The 20,948-nt window shown below is 51.6% G+C and overlaps 1 protein-coding gene across 10 annotated transcripts in view; it reads right to left on the bottom strand.

Annotated features, from left to right (window-relative positions):
* Positions 1–1,598: 1,598 nt before the first annotated feature.
* POU2F2 (POU class 2 homeobox 2) overlaps positions 1,599–20,948 on the bottom strand; it is a 60,227-nt gene continuing 40,877 nt past the window's right edge. For 4 of the 10 annotated variants that reach the window (XM_045989197.1, XM_045989195.1, XM_045989199.1 and 1 more), the window contains 10 exons: positions 11,572–11,677; positions 11,387–11,478; positions 9,760–9,873; positions 9,378–9,519; positions 9,141–9,289; positions 8,885–9,061; positions 7,564–7,630; positions 6,180–6,381; positions 5,968–6,041; positions 1,599–5,714 (listed from right to left, as the gene is read on the bottom strand). In XM_045989197.1, the coding sequence (XP_045845153.1) occupies positions 5,383–5,714; positions 5,968–6,041; positions 6,180–6,381; positions 7,564–7,630; positions 8,885–9,061; positions 9,141–9,289; positions 9,378–9,519; positions 9,760–9,873; positions 11,387–11,478; positions 11,572–11,677 (1,455 nt within the window). In that variant the 3' untranslated portion in view covers positions 1,599–5,382. Of the gene's footprint in view, positions 5,715–5,967; positions 6,042–6,179; positions 6,382–7,563; positions 7,631–8,884; positions 9,062–9,140; positions 9,290–9,377; positions 9,520–9,759; positions 9,922–11,386; positions 11,479–11,571; positions 11,678–20,948 lie in introns of all 10 variants that reach the window. The other 6 variants (XM_045989198.1, XM_045989200.1, XM_045989202.1 and 3 more) reach the window with 3 other exon arrangements.

Raw genomic sequence — 20,948 nt, 5'->3', positions numbered from 1 at the left:
CCTCCGCAGCACACACGTACCCACCACCCTTACCAGAACAGAGAGGAGACCACAGGAGAGCAGGCAGCATTTCTCTCTGTACAGTTTTTACTTTTTTATTTTTTGATGTTGTTCAGATGAATGACACACTCAAGTTACAAAAATGGGGCCTTAAAAGAAGCACATTGTACAATGAACAAGCAGATTGGAGTTAAGAACACTGAAACGCTAACCCGCTACCACGAGAAGAGACAGGGAGGGGTACAGGATGGGCAGGGAGGGGCTACCAACACAGGGGTCAGACAGAACTGAAAGTGGGGCTGACTTGCTGAGAACAGATGAAAGGCAGGTCTCCTCCAGGCCTACTCAATTTCCAGACACCATTTCATGGTCTCCCTTGCCCTCTACTTGCCACCTCCTCCCTCCCCATTCCAACCTGGTCATCTAAATGAATGGGTGGGAGACACCCACCCCAGAAAGGGCTGAGCCACTGAGATCTTTACAAGGTGGGTGCTCATCTTGCCCTAGCACAGGCTTGGATTTGGGAGGTGGGAGTGGCAGCAGTGGGTCAGGAAGCCAGAAAGGAGCTAGCAGAGAGGAGTTGATCCAAGATCAGGCCCCTGCTTTTCCCCCCAAAGACTCCTTGCCCCTTTCCCACCCCACCAGGATCCAAAGGCCCTCTCTACAAGTGCAGAGAAGCCCCAGTCACCCTGCAGTTATGTAAATAAATAAATACTGAGCCCCTGGACTTGGAGGACAGGCTGGGGAAGGGGCAGCAGGGATAGAGGAGAGGAAAGGGAGGCAGAAGGGAGGGGTCACAGACATAGTAAATAGTTGTCTCCATCCCAGCAACACTCCTCTCTAGATTTTTCTCTCCTTTTTGTGTTTGTTTAACAAGGAGCTAACACTTCAAGGACAAATACTTAAAAATATACATTTTTTTTTTCTTCTTTTTCGCCTTTGTCATCGTCATCTTGCTTTGGAGACTGCTGAGGTCAAAGTTCAAACCGCACGCAGGAACTGCGGCTTGGAGTTTTTATGTATTTTTTTTAATTTTTCTTTTTTAATTTTTTTCACTTTTTTTCCAACGTATAAAAAGGTAGCGGAGTTGTCTGTGGGTTTTTTTTTTTTTTTAATGGTTAAATCTTTGGTTTGTTTTTTTTTTTTTTTTTTTTTTTCTCTTGGAGGCCTTTATCTCTCTCACTTGCCTTTCCCACTTGGAGGCCAGTGGGGGCCCGCGTGTCCCAGTCTTGCTCAGTCGGTCTCACTCTCTCTCTCACTCAGTTCCCCCTACCCTGGGCTAAAGGGAGAGAGAGGCACCCTAGGATTTGGGTGGGCAAGGAAATTAGTCAGGTCATCACCTAAGAGGCTAATCCCTTAGCCTGTCTGCCCAGGGTGCAGGACTTGGAGACCCTCTCTTGGCCTTCCCCAGGGAGGAGATGTGCGGGGTGGGGGGCAGAACAAGACTCATATCCTTCCCTCCCCCTGATCATAGCCCCAACTCTTATAGGGCTTGGGTTCCCCATCTCCACCCAACCCTACTTATATCCCACCCCCTCCCTCCCACTTCCAGCCCCCACCCTCCCAGAAGAGAACAGAGAGATGTTTTAGTTACTGGCTTTTTTTTTTTTTTTTTTTTTTTTGGCACAAAAGGCCCACCATTAGGGTAGACCCATTCTCTGTCCCTCCCTCAAGTAGGAGGTCAGGGTTGGGGAGAAGAGAATTTCAGAAGGCTCCCCCTTCCTCCCTTCCTCCAATCCACTCATCTTCCTCTCTTTCTAGCCCAGGCCGCTGGCGCCCCACCTCAGACATCTTACCTAGCCCAGAGCCTAGCTTGGGGTCTCCCTCCCCATCTCCCACATAAAGTCCCCCAGCCCCCCAACTCTCTCGCTCACACACAGACACACGGACACAGGCTCTGTACAGACCACAAAATAAAAACGATGAGATAGTTTTGTTTCCCGGAGTCGAGACAGGGGGTACTGGAGTGGAAGGGGCAGAGTGGGGTGAGGGGCATGAATTCCCCCATCACCTTCCCAACCCTGGCTCCCTCCAGCCCCCCAGCCCCTTGCCCTGGCTGGCCCCCAGCCAACGATATTTGGTTTCCTTTTTTTAACATTAAAGTTCTATGAGGTATTTGGTGCCTTATCTCGAGTCCTCGGGGGAGGGGGGCCCAGGGGGGAGACCTGGGGCACACTTGCCCCTCCCTCCCTCCCACCCCCTTCCCAATATTTGGTTTCACAGCTGTAGTTAAAGCTTGGGATTTGGTTATTTTTCCCCTCCCAGGAATTTTCTTTTTTTTCCTTGTTTTTCTTTTCCCAGTTATGGGGGTTGGATGGGGAGGGTTCCCCCCACCCCCGGCTGCACGGGGGTCCCTCCACCAATGTCAGGGCATTGGCCCCATCCCTGCCCCTGCTTCCTCCTCTCCTCTCTGCCCCACTCCCCCCACACCAGGGGGTGCGGGGTGTGGGAGAGGTCCTGGTGGCCGGACTTGATGGGGAGGAAGCAGAATGAAGTGGGTGGTGGTGAGTCCTGGATTTTCTTTCCTTTTTTTCTTCTTTTTTTCCTTTTTTTTTTTTTTGGTTTTTTTTTTTTTTTGGGTTTTGTTGTTTTTTTGGTGGTTTTTTTGTTTGTTTGTTTTTTTGTTTTTTGTTTTTTTGTGTTTTTTTTGTTTTTTTGTTTTTTTGTTTTGTTTTGTTTTTTTTGGTCTAGAATCATAGTTTTTGAGTCATCTCCACCATGCCTTCCATGCTGCCTGTCTTCTCGGAGGGGTATTTGGTCGTAATTCCATTCACTTTGCTCTGCTCAAATGTCCTTCCTATCTGTTCAGGAGCCCTTGGCCCCCTCTCCACCCTTGGGCTGGGGCCCAGGCCCTCTCGCCAGTCCCTTCTCTTCAGGAAATAAACATGGACAAACTCAGAGGTAGGGTAAGGGCAGGGAGTCGGTTCAGCGGAGATGCCTACATTCCGGCGAGGATGTGTCGACGGCATGCCAGGTCCCATCGGTGCCAGGGCGGGAGGGGCAGCCGCTCTGCTGCTGCCCAGACAAGGCACCCCGAGACCCCCAGAACAACCGAGTCTCTGCTGTCTCCGTGGCCCAGCCCAACAGTTTCATTTCCCAGGTGGGAGAAAGGAGACAAGAAAGAAAGAACGCTGAGGCCTCGGGGGGGGGGCCCAGGGCAGCGGCCGCCTCTCCTTGGAGTGTCCAGCGGCACCGCTGGGGCTCCGGGCTCTGGGCTCCCCGCTGCTCTGCCCAGCGGGGTCCAGGCCTCTGATTTCAATGGCTCGCGTCCTTCACAGCAACACTTTGGTTTGAGGAGAGACACAGAAAGACGGGAGACTGAGAGGGGCGAGAGAAGAGTGAAGGATGAGGGGGAGAGAGAAGCAGAGAGAGAACGGACTGAAGAGAACAGAAAAAGAAATCAGAGGAGGAATCAAACCACCCGAAAGTTTGTTCGTTTTCCTTTGTCCATTCTTTTTGCTTGCTTATTCCTTGTTTCGTTCTTTTTTTTTTTTTTTTAAAGCTTTTTCAATGGATTGGGGGGCAGGGAGCTTGGGGCTCTTCACCCCTGTCCCTGACCACCCCCTCCCAGCCCTGCCCGCCCGCTTCCATCTGCCCTGGCTGAGGGACAGGCCCAGCCCCAGCCTCCCCCTCCGGCTTTCCCAAAGACGACGTCCATGAGGTATTTGTGAAGAGAAAGAAGCGTCTGTCCTTCCATCCGCCTTGGGGACCAAGGGCCTGGACCACTGGCGCAGGGGCTTGGCTCCACCTCGCGGCTCCATCTTATTCTTGAAAAGTCCTCGTCTTCTTTCCCTTAAATATATATATATCTATAAATTCTTTTTTTCTAGTTTTAATTTATTGTTTGTTTGGTTTTTTTGTTTTTTTTTTTGTGTTTTGTTTTTGGTTCAAAACTTTGTTGGCCTCCACATAGCAGGAGGGCAAAGTGGCTCCCAGCGGCATCTCTCCTCTGTCCGTTGAGACAGGTCCAGGGCTGGGTAAACATGGGGTCCAGCCAAGACTTGAGGGAGGTCTCGTGGGAGTGGTGGCCACCACAGCGCCCTCTCGGATGGGGACCACAGGTCATGGCACTGTCCCCGCCACATGGACCCTGATGGGGATGCCACCTTGAGGAACCCCACCACTGGGGTGCGTGCGTGTATACATGTGTGGGGAGGGGGGAGGAAGAGGCATCTGCCAGTATCAGAGGGGCATAGGGTGGGAAGAACGAGGTGAGTTCTCTTTTTGGTTTCTGGTCAATGTCAAAGAACGTGAAGGATCCCACGGATAGGCACTGGAATATGAATTTTTTTTTTTTTTCAGGGAAACTGACAGACGAGGATGGGAAAAGAGACAACTCAAATGCCCTCACCTCATCCCTCTTGCCCGAAACATCCACCTTCCCCTGGGCCAGGGCGGTGGGTGGATTCCAGAGCAGAGGACAGTGATGGGGTTGAGGGGGGCACGTGTGAGAGCTAGAACTTCGCAAAACGGCCTAGCCCACCCTTCAAAGGGAAAAGGGGGAAGTACGAGGGGTGAAAAGTCATCCCAGGCCTGCCCCTGCGCTCTCCCCTGGCTGGGGGAGGGAGGAGGTTAAAGCGAGACCCCCTGCCCAGGTAGGGAGAGTTGGGGGCCAAGGGAGAGGGGAACACATGGTAGGGACACATTCTGTTGAGCGCAACGCTAAAAATTCTGTACATCCTTTGGATGAAGCTACTGAATATTTGGTGTAAGGTTGTTTAGGCCCCTTCTCTTTCACCTTCTGGAAAAGAACATTTGGCGGGTGGTTCTGAGCCCAACCCGTCGCCCCCAGGCTGTGCCCTGTCTTTGCTGGCCCAGGGCTGGGGGCTGGGGCTGGAGGCTGGCACATTCTCTTTTGCCTTCTCTGGCTCCCACCGAGGGAGGCAAGGTTGGGGGGTGGCCCCCCAGCCAGGGGCTCGGCAAGAGATCCGCCCTGCTGAGGCTTCTCTGCCCCTGGCTGGGGTTCTTATTTGGTGTCGTAGCGGTGAGGGTGAGCACACTGAGGTCTGGCTCGCAACTGGTTTTTGGTTTGGTTTTGTGGGGGATTTTTGTTTTTGTTTTTGGTTTTGGTTTGTTTTTCACCTCTGGTTCCTTTGGGGCAGCTGGTTTCTGTTGCGATTATTTTTGGTTTCTTTTTGTTGGTTGGTTTCTTTCATTTTCTTTCTTTCCTTCTTTCTTTCTTTCTTTCGTTTTGTTTTGTTTTGTTTTTGGTTAGTTGGGGTTTTTTTGTTTTGTTTTTTGGGGGTTTTTTTGGTCTTTCCTCCCTTGTCACTCCAGCTCCAAGGACCCTCTGCGCCACCACCGCTGACCTCCTCGCCCTCTTCCCAGGCGGGGGGACTGAGGTGGGGATCAGAGGAGTAGGAGGGGAGGCAAGGTGGGCCCTCACTCAGGCTTGGATCCTGCCTCGGGCCCCCCAGGGCCTCCAGGGGTCTGTGCTGCCGCCTCACTGCAAGTGGAGGACGAGGACGAGGATGAGGAGGAGGATGAGGAGAGGCCCGGAGACTTGCTGGAGATGGAGGCCGCCACGGCCGCAGCGGCTGCCGAGACCAGGCCCACGCCAGGCGGGGCGCTGAGCAGGGGCAGCCCAGCGTGGTTCAAGAAGAGCGGCGAGGTCACCAGGCCGGGGCTCCCCGGGGCCGCGCCAGCCGCCCCCAGCACCAGGTTCCCGCTGCCGTCAAGGCTGGTAAGGGGCAGGGTTCCACCAGAGGCCAGGGCTGGTGGGGAGAGAGAGAGGCTGGGCTAGGGCGCCTTCGAGCATCCTTTCCACAGTGCCCCCTGTCTTCCCATCTGCCCCACTGACCCCCATCAGCACCCCTCACACCTTCCCCAAAGGTGAGATGGGTATGAAGAGGCGAGCGATGCAGTGAGCGGGGACAGGATGGCATGGCTGGAGCAGCAATGGGGGGAGGCTCGAGGCCCCAGGGGGCCAGGCTGGTGGCGATGGGAGTGACATGAGGCAGAACGCACCTTGGATAGTGGCCAAAGGGTTGTTGCTCATGAGGGCTGGACTCAGCCCGGAGCTCAACCCCACCATTGTGCTTCTGCAAGAGGCAAAGCAGAGGCGTTAGCAGGGGCAGGGACCCGCCGGCGGCAGAACTGGGACGCAGCTCCCACCCCGGGAAGCAGCAGCCACCCTGCTTCTCTCCCCACAGCCTCCCAAACTGCTGCTGTCCACTTACCCCGTGCTGGGGTTCAGGCCCGACAAGCCGATAGCCGAGTGGCTGCCTTGAGGGCTGGGATTTGTGCTGTTGGTGGTGGCCGGGGGTGGGGGAGTGACAGAGGGGATGGAATTGACGGGGGGCGCGGCCCCGCCCCCGCCCCCACCCCCTCCGGCTGTCCGGCTGGGGTGGAGCGTCCCCACAGCTGAGGATAAGGTAGTAACTGTCAGAGAGAGACAGAGAGACGGAGACTTCAGCTTCCACTTGTCCTCCACCGGGGAACCCGGGATCCATCCCTGCTCGCCTTCCCGCCCAGAGCGCGCCCTGCAGCATCTCCCCCGGAGGAACAGATTTAGGCCTCCCGCCCGCTCTTCCCACAGCCGCGGTGACAGCGGTCACAATAATCGCAGTGTGAGCAGCGGCCACCCACCGAGCCGAGCCCTGTGCCCGGGAGCGCTCCCCCCGCGCGAACCCCTCCCTGAGCCTCGGTGTCGGGCGCCCCAGGACTACGCTCCCTCTAGGGGCCAGGCCGGGGGTTGCAGCTGTGCACCCCAAGGTGGACGGGGCTGGGAGCGGCTCGGGCCACACTGCCAGACAGCCAAGGGCAGCAATTTCCGAGCTGTTCCGTCCCATCTGTACCCTTGGGAGAGTGCCTTCACCTCTCTGGCCTTCAGTTCCCTAACTTGGAAAATGCGGTTAATAACAGGACCGACCTCATAAAATGGGTGTGAGGATGATTTTTTTTTTTCTTTTTTTTTTAGTTTATTTATTTAAGTAATCTCCACGCTCAATGTAGTGCTCGAACTCACAACTCTAAGATCTGGAGCCGCATAATCCACGGACTGTGCCAGCCAGGCTCCAGTTTTATTATTCTTATATATATATATTCTTATAAATCTTTATATATATTCTTCTCATATACACAAGCCCTGTCCCAGGAAGGGAGCAAGGAGGGCTTTGGGTACAAAAGAGTGTGTGTGTGTGTGTGTGTGTGTGTGTGTGTGTGTACACAGACATACACTCTTGTATGTACATATTCATGTATATAGCTTCTGTATGTAGTATACATTCACAATAATTTTATAAAACCTGAGGCTCAGAGAGGTAAAGTCACTTCTGGAGCTCACACAGTTTATAAAAGGCAGGAACAGACCTGAGAACATCAACTTTTAGCAAAGCCCATGCTTTTCTCATAGGAAATCACAGAGCAGAGGAGAGCCGAGCTGCTCTGGCAGGGAGGGGTGAGGCTGCCCTTTCCCCTCCGTGCCCCCTGCCTCCCTCATCCCCAGGCTCAACCTTGAGGCCCACAGACACCCAGAGCCACTAGAGAACCCCGGGCCTCCACTGGGTCCTCCCAATGCCCCCTCACGGGGTTGGGGGGGTGGGGGCTCTTGCCTGCCCTGACCTGTTGTGCTCAGACTGCTGGAAGCTTGGGACAATGGCAAGGTCCCGGCGCCCCCCTGGGGTGTGACCTGGGGAGAGACAAAAGAAGGCATGGTGAGGCCACTGTTTCCCAGCAGCCCCCATGATGCTCCCTGTGGGGAAGACCCCCATTCATCTGCCCTCAGGCTGGGGGGAAGGGCCTTTGGGCACAATGCTATGCTTACATTAAGCTAGGTTCTTTCCATCGTATCTAACTTAACATTTACCCAACACGATCCTGAGCCACAGGTGGGAAGAAATCATTCCCAGTTAAGAGTGTTCCCCCATGTTTCCTCTAACACCATCCAGCTGCAAGTCTAAAGCGTGTGTATGGGGGGGGGGAACGACTGTTATGATCATAAGGGGTGTCTCTGCATCAGAGTTTTGGGGTGTCCTACTGTTTGATTTTCTGGGACCACCCACCAGCTTCCTTCTTGGCCTCCCTGCCTCCAGTCTTGTCCTTCTATCATCTCCAATAGGCTCATTCTTAATGTGACCCCTTCCCTTCCCAACTCAAAAGTCCTCCTTAGCCCCTCGCTGTCCGTGGTTCACATTCGAGCTTCTCAGCATGTTACTTGAAAGTCTGGCCCCTGCCCAGCCCCTATTCTCACACTCATTCATATACATTCCTGCTCCAGCCACATTAAATTGCGCTGGAGTTCCTCCAGTTGGGGTCAGCACACTCTGGCTTCTAGGCCTTTGTGCACAGCAGTCTTCAAGTGGCTGGCAACATCCCCCCCCCCCCCCCCCCCCGTCCTTTAGAACTCAGCTCAGGTGATCTCTTCTTCCTCCATACGGGGGGGGGGGGGCTCCTCTTCCTCTCTGTCACGTCACAGCCCCTTTCCACATAAGATGCAATAAAAGGGTGTCCCAGTGTGTCCGATCCCGAGTGGGTCTGTGTGCAGCTGTGAGCCTGAATGTACACCCAGGGACAAAATGCTGTCCCTGCCTGCGTCTGTGTGTGTGGCTGCGAATCTGTGTGTGGAGGGAGGGGTACCTCCATCCCTTACCTGGGATCCCTCCCCTTGTGTCCATGCCCTGTGAGAACTGGGCTCTGTTTTTTGGCTCTGTTGGTGTGTGTCTGTGGGTGCTTGTAAGCCCCACATAAGACCATAGTTTCCTGGAAACTGTCCCTGGGTGACTGTGCTCTACCCATGTGACAGCCTGTCCCTAAAAGTGAGTCTCCCTGCCCCTGTGCCAGGCACTGAGAACAAGCAGGTAGACTGTGCTTCACAGAGGCACCTGCCCCGGGGCGGGGTGTTGCCAGAGCTCTATGCCCCCCACCCCCCGGGGGATCCTTGTACCAGATGGGGGCTGTAGCTGGCCGGTTTCCCCGGGCTGGGCAACATGGGGGCTGCGCTGCAGGGGTTGATGCGTTTTTCCTTCTGGCGCCGGTTGCAGAACCAGACGCGGATCACTTCCTTCTCCATGTGCAGCTGCTCTGCAATCAGCAGGATCTCCTCTGAGGTAGGCTTCTGGTTCTGCGGGCGGAGGGCTGGTGAATCCCAGGTCCACCCCGACCCCCCACCCCAGCCCTCAGGGCCGCGCAGAAGGCCTCACCGCTAGAAAACTCTTCTCTAAGGCGAAGCGGACGTTTGTCTCGATGCTGGTCCTCTTCTTGCGTCTCCGGCCGGGGAGCCCGTCGAAGCCCAGGCTGGGGCTGCTCAGCTGGTTGGGGCTGGGCAGGCTTGAGTCCACAGACATAGTCTCTGTGCCCGGGCGGAAACGGGGACATGAGAGGGCGCCTCCTGGGCCCAGCATCCGCCGTGCGCCCTGGGAGCCCCAACCCAGTCCCACCTGCGTCGTTGAGCCACTTCTCCAGAAGGGGCTTGAGTTTGCACATGTTCTTGAAGCTCAGGTTGAGGGCCTCGAAACGGGAGATGGTCGTCTGGCTAAAGTCGTTGCCGTAGAGCTTGCCCATGGCCAGGCCCACGTCACCCTGGCCGAGTGAGATGGGACAGTGGTCACGGCCCCGGCTGGCGGGTTAGGGCTTACCCCGGGCAAGGCTGGCCAAACCCCCTGCCCCGCCCACCAGCCTGCTGCGGCATCGCCCCGCCCTACGACCTGACCACGCCTACTGCCCAAGAGTCAAGGAGAGCAAGTCCGCATCCCGCCCACCACCTGGCCAGGCCTCTTCAGCCTCACGCCCACCGCCCCCCGCTGCCGGGTGGCCCCAGACCTGTGTAAAGCCCAGCTTGATGCGGCGTTGCTTGAAGGTGCGTGCGAACTGCTCGAGCTCCTCCAGGTCACTGGGCTCCTCGGGGTGGGATGGTGGCTCCAAGCATTTGGGGGGCTGCGGGTGCGAGAGGTGCGGGTCGGGCAGCGTGGGGCGGGTCACGGCCTGGTAGGGTGGGCAGGGGTGGGTGGGGTGCAGGACCGAGGACCAGGATGGGGCTCAGCGATGGCTGCACAGTATCCCCTCCCTCCTTCCCTCCCTGCCGTCCCGCCTCTTCCTGCAGGCTCTCTTCTACTGGTCCCCAGGAGGCTGGTGCGCACTCACTGTCAATCCCCACCGAGGGGACACTCTGCTGCTCCGTAGGGACCTCTCACTGCCCCAACCCTCTCTCTGCACATTCCCTCCCAGCATGCAAACTCCCAGAAGGAGTAGCCAGCTCCTTTCAACCAACTGCTTTTTCCCTGGAGCTGGGGGCCATGGTTTTTTCCTTCTCCCAGGCAGGGAATCAAGACTGGCTCTGTTAGGGAATTGTCAGGTAACTCAGGCAAGTTTCTTAATCTCCCTGGGCCTCAGCATTCTCCTCTGCAGAATGGAAACAATCATGGCTGCTCTGCCGACCCCATGGGGTTGAGGGATGGGAGAACCCCATTAAAGGTGCAAATAAAGTGAAAGTGTTTTAAAAAGTAGATGGGGAGGGTGACTGGGAGATTTACAAAGAAGCAATAGCTCTCTCTGGATTGCTTCATTTCCCTAAAAATATCTGAAACAGGCATTAAGTGCAACCATGTTGGTCACACAAGTCCTCCATCCATTATCCAAACGCTGGAGCCAGATGTGTTTTGGAACCCCGAAATTTTACAGATTTTAGAAAGCCTACACAGGGCACATATAAATAATGTGAACCCCTCCCCATCAGGGTCAAGGCATCGCCCCATCACCGAACACATTAACAGCTCTTAGCAAAGCACAAATATCACACAGGGGGGAGAAAGGGAAGTCAGACTCCTTGCCTTAGGTCAAGATGGGTTTTGCAGCCAGATGACTTCTGGTCTCACATTACAAAAACAACTCGATTTTCTAAGCATTTTGGGTTTCAGAATTCAGCTCAGCCCTGTGTTAGTCTCTAAACTTTGGGGGTTTTCTGAAATAGTTCATATTTTTGGAAAGGGCTGTTTAAAAAAAAAAAGTGGCTAGGAGGGAACACTGAAATCTGTAAAGAATCATGAAAGATTATTATTAAAGCCTAGAACCCAGTCAGCACACTGAAAGAAAGGCCAGGCCACAATCTATAGGTTTTTTGGTATGCTTATGCACCCGTGCATTTTGGGGCAGCGGGGGTCAGATCAAAATCTTTCATCGGATTCTCAACGGAGTCCATGTGTCTGAAAGGGTTAAGAGCTGCTGGCATGGCTGATTCCCCTACTTCTATAGAGGAAGAAGCTGACCCAGACACAGAGCACGGAGCACGGCCTAAGGTCCCACAGCAAATCAGTGGCAGAGCACAGCTGGTCCCCAGGTCTCCCGACTCCTGTCTGGGCTTCTGTGGTCATGAGAAGGGTCGAAGGGAGAGGAGACCCTCACCCTCCCACCCCCATTCACCCAGCCTGGCACACTCGGTGGACATTCTCACCTGTGTGGGCAGCCCGGCCCGGGGCTGGGAGGTCAGAAGAGCTCCCTGGGTTTGCTGAGGTAGCTGGAAGAGATTTGGCGTCGGTAGCAGGCCTGGGGAGACAAGGGGATTGCACGGGGTGAGGGGGGAGGGAGAGTTCTGTGGAAGCATCCTGGGGAGGGGAGGCCTTCGGGGTGGGGCCTTACCTGGCTGACTCTGCTGGGCCTGTGGCAGCAGGAACTGAGCAGGTGGCTGGAGGTGGTGGCCGGGGACAAGCACCAGCTGCTGAAGCTGGAGGAGCTGCTGTATGTCCTGGCAGGGAGGGGGACGGACAGAAAGACAGCCTGAGTCCTGGCCCAGCTCCCTCTGCATTGCTTGAGCCCTGAGGGACTCCACAGGGTGGGCGGGGAGGGACAGAGCACTGGCTCTGAATGGTGTCCCATGGTGTCCTGGAGCTAAGCGCCCCCCAGGAGGCTTCTCCCAACCCGGGGCTACCAGAGCATCCTATCTGGGCCATCCCAGGAGGGCTCGCTCTTGATTTACCTGCTCTTTCTTAAAGAAATATTTGCCTTGTCTTACATTCCCACAGAACAAATAGTATCGTTTAAAAATGTAAATCAGACCAAGTCTTCCCTTCTCTTAAAATACTCGAGGCAAACGATACCAAGTCTGGAATTAGCTTTAAAATACTCCAGCACAGTAAATTGGTTCAACCACTTTGGAAAACTCTTTGGCACTGTTATGGTTTGAATTGTGTCCGCCCCTCAAAAAATATGTAGGAATCCTAAACCCCCCAGAACCCCAGAGGGTGACCTTATTTGGAGACAGGGTCCTAATCCAATATGATGGGTGTCCATTTAGTAAGGGGGAATTTGGACACAGAGACAGACATGTACAGAGGGGAGGCACTGTGAAGAGAAACCAGAGAGAAGATGCCCAACCCTGTCAACACCCTGGCTTTGGACTTAGAGCCTCCAGAACTGTGAAAGAAGACATTTCTGTTGTTTGAGACAGCTACTGGTGGCTGGTTATTACAGCAGCTCTAGAAAACAAGTAGAAGCACTATTTACTAAAACTGAACTTATGCCTGCCTCACGACCCAGCAGTTCCACGCCTGGGGGTAAGCCACTGTAAATGCGTTTTTGTGTTCGCCAAAAGACACATACCCGAATGCTCATGGCAGAACCATTTGTAATAGCCCAAACCCAAAGATAACCCAGGTACCCATCAAGCATCGAAATGGGTGAGTAAACTGATTCACTGGACTACTGCAGCAATGAGAAGGGGCAGTCTACAACCTATAATGACGCACAGCAAAATAAACTTCCCAGACATGATACATAGAAGGAGCTAGACACAGTAGAGAGCATCCTATCTGGTTCCATTCGCATGTGGGGAGGGAGAGGCTAGAAGGCATCACAGGGGCTCCTGGGGAGCTGGCCATATTCACTTCTTGATCTGGTTGCCAGTTACATGGGTATGCTCAGTTTGCAAGGTCTGTATATTTATGATTGGTGCACTTTTCACTATTTGTTACACTTCAATGAAAAGATTTTTTTTTAAAAAGAATTTATTTATTTATTTGACAAAGAGAGACAGCAAGGGGAGGAACACAAACAGGGGGAGTTGGAGAGGGAGAAGCGGGCTTCCTGCTGAGCAGGGAGCGTGATGTGGGGCTCGATCCCAGAACCCTGGGACCTGAGCCAAAGGCAGATGCTTAACAAATGAGCCACCCAGGTGCCCCGAAAGATTTTTCTTTTTTTAAGGGAAATGAGGCCGGGACAGAGGGAGAGAAAAAAAAAAAAATCTAGCCTCTCTACCAAAAAATGAGGGATGGGATGAAACAGGGTTGGCAAAAGGTTGGAATCTGTTGAACTGGGTGAAGGCATGTATGGTTCCTTATATCATACTCTCTACTTTTAGCTTTGAACATTTCCAAAAGAAAAAAGTAAACACACACACATACACACACTCCAGTGGCTTCTTGTGGCCACAATAATACAATCAAAACTCCACACCTGGTCTCTAAGGTCCTTTATACCAAAGCCCATGCTAGTCTTCCTGACCTCAACGCCTTACCTCAGGGCCTTTGCACATGCTGTTCCCTCAGGCAAACCAGTTCTAGTTCTTATACTCCTGCCTAATCCCATCTTATCACTCAAGTCTTCACATAAAATCACCTCTTCAGGGGCCCCTGGGTGGCTCAGTCAGTTAAGTGTCTGACTCTTTTTTTTTTTAATTTTTAAAAATTTTATTTATTTGACAGAGAGACACAGTGAGAGAGGGAACACAAGCACAGGGAGTGGGAGAAGCAGGCTTCCCACTGAGCAGGGAACCAGATGTGGGGCTTGATCCCAGGAACTGAGCCAGACACTCAACAACTGAGCCATACAGGCACCCCAAGTGTCCAACTCTTGATTTCAGTCAAGTCATGATCTCAGGTTGGTGATCTCAGAGTCATGAGATTGAGCCCTGCATCAGGCTAGGCATGGAAACTGCTTAAGATTCTCTCCCTCTCCTGCCCCTTCCACTTGTGCTCTCACACTCTCTCTCTCTGAAATAAATGAATAGGAGTGCCTGGGTGACTCAGCCGGTTAAGCATCTGCTTTCAGCTCAGGTCACAATCTCAAGGTCCTGAGATCGAGCCCCACATCGGCTTCCCTGCTCCGTGGGGAGTCTGCTTCTCCCTCTCCTTCTTTCTCTCTGTGTTCTCTCTCTCAAATAAATAAGTAAAACATTTTTTTTAAATGTAGAATAAATAAATAATAAATAAATCCTTTAAAAAAGATTCTCTCTCTCTTTATCCCCACTCCTCAGGGACTCATGCTCACTCTAGGAAAAAAAAAAAAAATCACCTCTTCAGAGATGCCCTCCTTGACCATCTAATCTAAAGCAGCCACTCCTTTTGTTTTTTAAAATATTTTATTTTTTAAATTTATTTGACAGAGAGAGAGAGACAGCAAGAGAGGGAACACAAGCAGGGGGAGTGGGAAAGGGAGAAACAGGCTTCTCGCCGAGCAGGGAGCCCGATGTGGGGCTCGATCTCAGGACCCTGGGATCACGACCTGAGCTGAAGATAGATGCTCAACAACTGAGCCACCCAGGCACCCCTACCCCTCCCTTTGTTATTTTTGCTTCACCTTCTCTTTAAGACTTATTACTATCTCAAGGTATCTCTCATTCTGTTTAGCCTTTCACAGTGCATCTCCCTCACGGGTATGTCAGCCCCACAAGTGTGCAGTCTTGATGGTTCTGGTCATTATTATAATCCCAGCATCTAGAATAGGATCTGGTACCCAGTAAGTGCCCCACATATATTTGGTGAATGGACCCACATGGATGCTTCATGATTTTTACCCAGCAACTTTTATGTATACAGTTGAAAGTTATGTTACTTAGAGTGACATTCCTTTTCCTTCTGGGAAGTTGAGGGGGATGATATATGCCCCTCAATTCTTCTCAGTGCTATCGTCATCCCAAAGACCAATCTCATGTCCTAGGACGTGAACAAGCTTAGGGGAAACACAAGCAAGTTGAAACAAAGGGTTCATTTCTTTAACATATAAAGAGTCATTACAGATCAATAAGAGAAAAACGAACAATCCAGTAGTAATCTGGTGACTGCCCGGCAAAGGAAATACAAACAGCTCTGAATGAAAAAACATTCAGACTCATTCACAGTAAGATAAACACAGCCACAACTACACGGAGATACTATTTTTACCTATCTGATGGGCAAAGATAACAGCAGTGCAGAACACGCTGGGTTGGGGCATATCGGGAAACATACACTCTTGCACATCACTGGGGAGAAGATAATTTGGCAACATCTGTCAGAAGCAGGGCAGAAGAACACACATTTCTCCAAAGAAGATGTATAAATGGACAACAGACACATGAAATGCTGCTCAGTATCACTCGGCATCAGGGAAATACAAAACAAAACCACAATAAGATACCACCTCGCACCAGTCAGAATGGCTAAAATTAACAAGTCAGGAAACAACAAATGTTGGTGAGGATGCGGAGGAAGGGGAACCCTCCTACACTGTTAGTGGGAATGCAAGCTGGTGCAGCCACTCCGGAGAACAGTATGGAGGTTCCTCAAAAAATCTGAAAATAGGGGCGCCTGGGTGTCTCAGTGGGTTAAAGCCTTTGACTTTGGCTCAGGTCATGGTCTCAGGACCCTGGGATCAAGCCCCACATCGGGCTCTCTGCTTGGCAGGGAACCTGTTTCCCCCTCTCTCTCTCTGCCTGCCTCTCTGCCTAGCTACCCTATGACCCAGCAATTGCACTACTGGGTATTTACCCCAAAGATATAAATGTAGTGATCTGAAGGGGCACAGCACCCCAATATTTATAGCAGCAATGCTCACAACAGCCAAACTATAGAAAGAGCCCACATGTCCATCGAGAGATGAATGGATAAAGAAGATGTGGCATATATATATATATATTGAATATTGTGCAGCCATCAAAGCTGAAATATTGGGGCACCTGGGTGGCTCAGTGGGTTAAGCCTCTGCCTTCGACTCAGGTCATGATCTCAGGGTCCTGGGATCGAGCCCTGCATCAGGCTCTCTGCTCAGCAGGGAGCCTGCTTCCCCCACCCTGCCTGCCTCTCTGTCTACTTGTGCTCTCTCTCTCTGTCACATAAATAAATAAAATCTTTTAAAAAAATGAAATCTTGCCATTTGCAATGACACGGATGGAACCAGCGAGTATTATGCTAAGGGCTATGTCGATCAGAGAAAGACAATTATCATATGGTCTCATAGGTGGAATTTAAGGAACAAAACAGAGGATCACAGGGGAAAAGAGGAAAAAATAAAACAAGATGAAATCAGAGAGGGAGAAAAAGCATAAGAGACTCTTCATCATAGGAAACAGAGTTGCTAGAGGGGAGGAGGGAGGAGGATGGGGTAACTGGGTGGTGGACATTAAGGAGGGCACGTGATGTAATGAGAAGTGGGTACCATATAAGACTGATGAATCACAGGATGCCTGGGTGGCTCAGTTGGTTGGGCGACTGCCTTCGGCTCGGGTCATGATCCTGGAGTCCCGGGATCGAGTCCCATATTGGGCTCCCTGCTCGGCAGGGAGTCTGCTTCTCCCTCTGACCCTTCTACTTCTCATGCTCATTCTCTCTCTCACACTCCCTCTCTCAAATAAATAAATAAAATCTTAAAAAAAAAAAAGACTGATGAATCACTGACCTCTACCTCTGAAACCGGTAATACATTATATGCTAACTGACTGAATTTAAATAAAATAAAATTTTAAAAAAGAAAAAAGAATGACAAAGGCCTATACCCTTTGACTCGGCCATTTCACTTCTAGGAATTTATCTTAGAGATACGTTCACATTTGTGCAAAATGCCCTCCCTAGAAGGGCATTCCTAGCGGCGCGCCATGTTCAGCGAGAGGCGAAGTAAGCTGACCGCACAGCAGTGGGGAGCAGGTAATGAGCGAGAGCGGATCTTTCTGACGGAATACTATACATCCGTCAAAAAGAACAAGGACCCTCTTCGCGTCCTGATATTGAACAATCGCCAAGATGTCCTGTTGAGTGAAGAGCTCAAGAGACAGAACAGTGGGTATGAGGTGCTTCTGTTTGTGGCGTTTGTTTTTGTTTTTGTTTTTTTAAGTATATCTAGGTATTTCCTGGGTATGCATAGACTATACCTGGAAGACTATACCAGAAACTAGCAACGCTGTAAGTCTTCCCATCTCTCTTGAGTTCTGAACATTTACCTAGCCCGAATAAAGAAATAAAGGGGTCCCACCCCGCCCTACCCAACTGAACACTCTCTTCTGCCCGACATCCCTGTTTCCCAACTGTTTATTTTCTGTCCACTAAAAAGGCTTCTGCTTCCTCTCTGTGCCTCAGAAAGTGGACGGAGTCCCCAGCTGCTCCTGGCCTCTCACTTCTTCCCTCTAGCTACTCATCTAAAACAAAGTTTAAGGGGTTTGAAGTCCCAACACTCCATTCTGCCTTGTCTTCTGAGTCTCTCCTCCTGGTCACTCACAGGGTGGCGTCCCTTCCATGTGAGGCCTAGCCTGATATGAGTGAAGCCTGGAATTCAGGCCCCCCACCCCTTTACAAGAGACCCTTCCAAGTCTCCGGACCTAATTTTGGTCTCATAATTTTGTCTTTCTTTTCTCTAAAAAGATCTGCACATTGCATAAAGATGAGACCCCACAAAACGGAACCCACCCTGCTCTACACTGTATTTCTCACAATGCAACGCATTTGCTTATGTACAGTTTTCCTCTGCTGTCCTGTAACTCCAGAAGTCAGAGGCCCGGTTTTACTCTTCTTATATCCCTACTCCTCAACACAGTCTGGTCAGCCCCCATTAAATGCCCACTGAGCTGAATCAAAGAATAAAGCCAGAAATAAAGACTTATCACCAGTGTTTTTCTGACTAGCTTGTTGATTAAAATATTTGTTAGCTACTGTCTCTACCCAAGTGTGACTCTCAGTGAAAACCCACCTTTCTCCCCAGAAGCCTAAAAGAGGAGTGTCCACAGATTTCTTTCTGAATCAGCAGGGAGAGGAAAAGGGTGGGAAAATGCATCCCAATTTGCAGGGGGCGTCATGGGGAGAAGTCCAAATGAGAAACCCAACCACACCCCATGCACTGCCACTCAGACCAGAAACTTAGAGATCAGTCCTGATACTCTCGATCCCTTCCTCTCCTCCATCCAACACATCGACAAACCGTAATAAAAAAAGTTTTAAATTTTTTCTGGGCTCAGAATTACTTAGTGTCTGACAAAACTTACTGCCCCCTTCTCAGAGTTTAAAAAAAAAAATGTGTAGGGGCACCTGGGTGGCTCAGTAGGTTAAAGCCACTGCCTTTGGCTCGGGTCATGACCCCAGAGTCTTGGGATCAAGCCCAGCATCGGGCTCTCTGCTCAGCAGGGAGCCTGCTTCCTCCTCTCTCTCTGCCTGCTTCTTTGCCTACTTGTGACCTCTGTCTGTCAAATAAATAAATAAAATCTTTTTTAAAATATACAGTTAAAAAATGTATAAAATAAAATGTGCAGGATTTCATATGAAATCAACTACATATGAAAAAAATCATCCAACATCTTGAATTGTGATAATAATCTATGGGTTTCTTTATTAGCCTGTTAAATAATAAGATCAAGTAATACATCTGAAGACTACTGTAATTTCAAAGCAATGATGAGTAAAAATATTTTGAGGTCTGTGTGTATCGTATAGAATTATCTGTGATTCCATGGGTAACAGAGTCCCGCTAATGCTAATGTTCCCTATATTCATAATAGAAGGAAACGCAACATTTTCAGTTAGAGGATAGTAAAAGTTGAGACATAATTTTTTCCCATCCACGTTCATGGACTCCCCTGAATTCTATCCACAGACCCCTCCAGAGGGTTCCTGTTCTGAAATGTTAATCTGACCATAAAGCTTCCACTGGTTTTCATCACACTTGTAAGACAATTCAACTCCTTGCCATAGCTGTGGCTGACCTGGCCTTCCTCATCAACAAGGACTCTCACTCCCTGACTCAGAGCCAGTCACACTGGTCTCCTGACTGTTACTGAACCCAGAAAAGGTGCCCACCTCAGGGCCTTTGCACATGCTGTTGCCCTCCCTCTTCTTGATCTGTACACAACTGGCCCCACCCCATCATGCAAGTCTCTCTAAAATGACACCCCACAAAGAGGCCTCCCCTGGCTACCCACTCTGATCAGGAGTCTTCCTCTCCTCAATCTCTCTCTATTACATTATACTCTTTTCCTTTCTGCATGGCAGTTGTCCGCTATGGGTAGATGCCAGCTCTGGGAGGGTACAGACTTGTCTGCCTTATTCCTGCAAAAGGTGCTGGGGTATGCTGGATGTTCACGAAATGACTAAAGAAATTACAGCATGAGAAAAAGAAGATTCTGGGTGCTGTGTTGGCTCAGGACTGGGGTTAACCAGTAGGAGGCCCCATTTCTCCATAATCTACAGACCGCGGGCAATTTGAAGCCACTTGGGGGCGTGTTAAGACCAAGTCAAGATGGTGGGGAAGTTAGAGGAAGTGGAGACACTGGGGAAGGTCCCCTGGCCAGGATATTAGTGGATCATCTGCTCTGTTCCTGACCTGTGAGAAAAACGAGCACAGAGGGCTTAGCACACCCCACTTAAGACCATAAGCTCTCAAGGGAAGGTGAAAAGAGAAGAGACCGGTTCTCAGGTTCTCATTCATCGCTGTATTCTGATCACCCCCACCCCAGAGTGGGCACCCAGCAGGCGATCAATGAATTTCCAGTGAATGAATGAGTAAAACCTAGGACTGACTGGTGGTGTTTAAGGCTGTTCTTTGCCACAACTGGGATCTTGGCCACAGCTGGACAGAAAGACTGCCACTCGATTTATGTGACACACTGGTGAATCGGAGTATAAATGTCCATTTTCCCATCTGGGCTTGGTTCCACCTGGGGGTGGGGGGTGGGGTGGAAAAAAGCCTTTAAAAGGAACTAAAGGAGGCCTGGCCCCTGCGGTGGCCGCTCTGGCCCAGGTGCAGCGCCTCACTCCAGCGCACAGGGCAGACACCACCCCCCCCCCACACTGCAGGCCCCCACACATGCTCCGGCAGCCACACAGACTGAGCTGGTGTCCACGTGACACTCACCGGCCATCCCTAATATGGCAATCTATAGCCAGTTCTGGACACCCCATTCCAAGATATGGACAGTTTAGAATTAAGTCCAGAGCGGGGAGGGCAGCAAGGGGGTGTCTGGAGGACCATGTAAACGACACTGCCATCAGTTGCGTTCAGAACGAGGATGGGCTTCCTGACCCTCTGAGCCGTGTCAGGTCACCCTGTTGGTGGAGAGGCCTGCCTGGGAAGGCAGCGAGCACCTGTCCTGAGAGCCACCTGGGAGAAACGGCACCCTGACTTGCCCAGGAGTTAGGTGGGAGGGCGGTCGGAGGAGTGCAAAAGCCCCTGCCTGCTGGGAGCCTTGGGGGTCTAAGCCTGGGCTCTGTTGCTTGCCTCTCTCTGTGTGACTCGGGGGAAGCCAGCTCGCTTCCGGGCCTTAGCCTCCCCAGTTCTATAGGGTGACAGTGCACGGTGTCCTGGAGACGGCCAGACACCCGGCTGTCCTCCACACAGTGGGGGAATGTGAGCATCCCTTACCCTGTTTACACTCCCATTTCTTCCAGTGATGCCACAATAATTCTTACCTCCTGGGGCTAGTACAGGAATTAAATGCAACAACACACGTAGCATGTTTAGTCTGGTCTCTGTTCACTCGAGTGGTCCTGCATAAATGGTAGTCATTACCACTGAGTCATAGCTCTCTCGGGGCCTTGGTGTTCTCATCTACAAAATGGGGATAAGAATGTCTGACTCTTTATTAGATTGTACTGAGGCCTGAGTAATATTAGTATCTGCAAGGTGTTTGGGAAATCACAACAGACTCCCCTAGCACAAGCATCTGCTACCCCTGTACCCCCTGTCACTCCCCTGCTGTCACCCCCCTCGACCATAAGCTCTCAAGGGCAGGAGCCCTGTCCTCTGCCTGACAACTCATAACTGTCAGTCCCCTCCCCCCGCCAGCC

This window comes from Meles meles, chromosome 19 (genome assembly GCF_922984935.1).
Source record: "Meles meles chromosome 19, mMelMel3.1 paternal haplotype, whole genome shotgun sequence".
NCBI lineage: Eukaryota > Metazoa > Chordata > Mammalia > Carnivora > Mustelidae > Meles > Meles meles.
The sequence above is the reverse complement of the archived record's forward strand: the minus strand, read 5'-3'. Positions and strand labels throughout refer to the sequence as shown.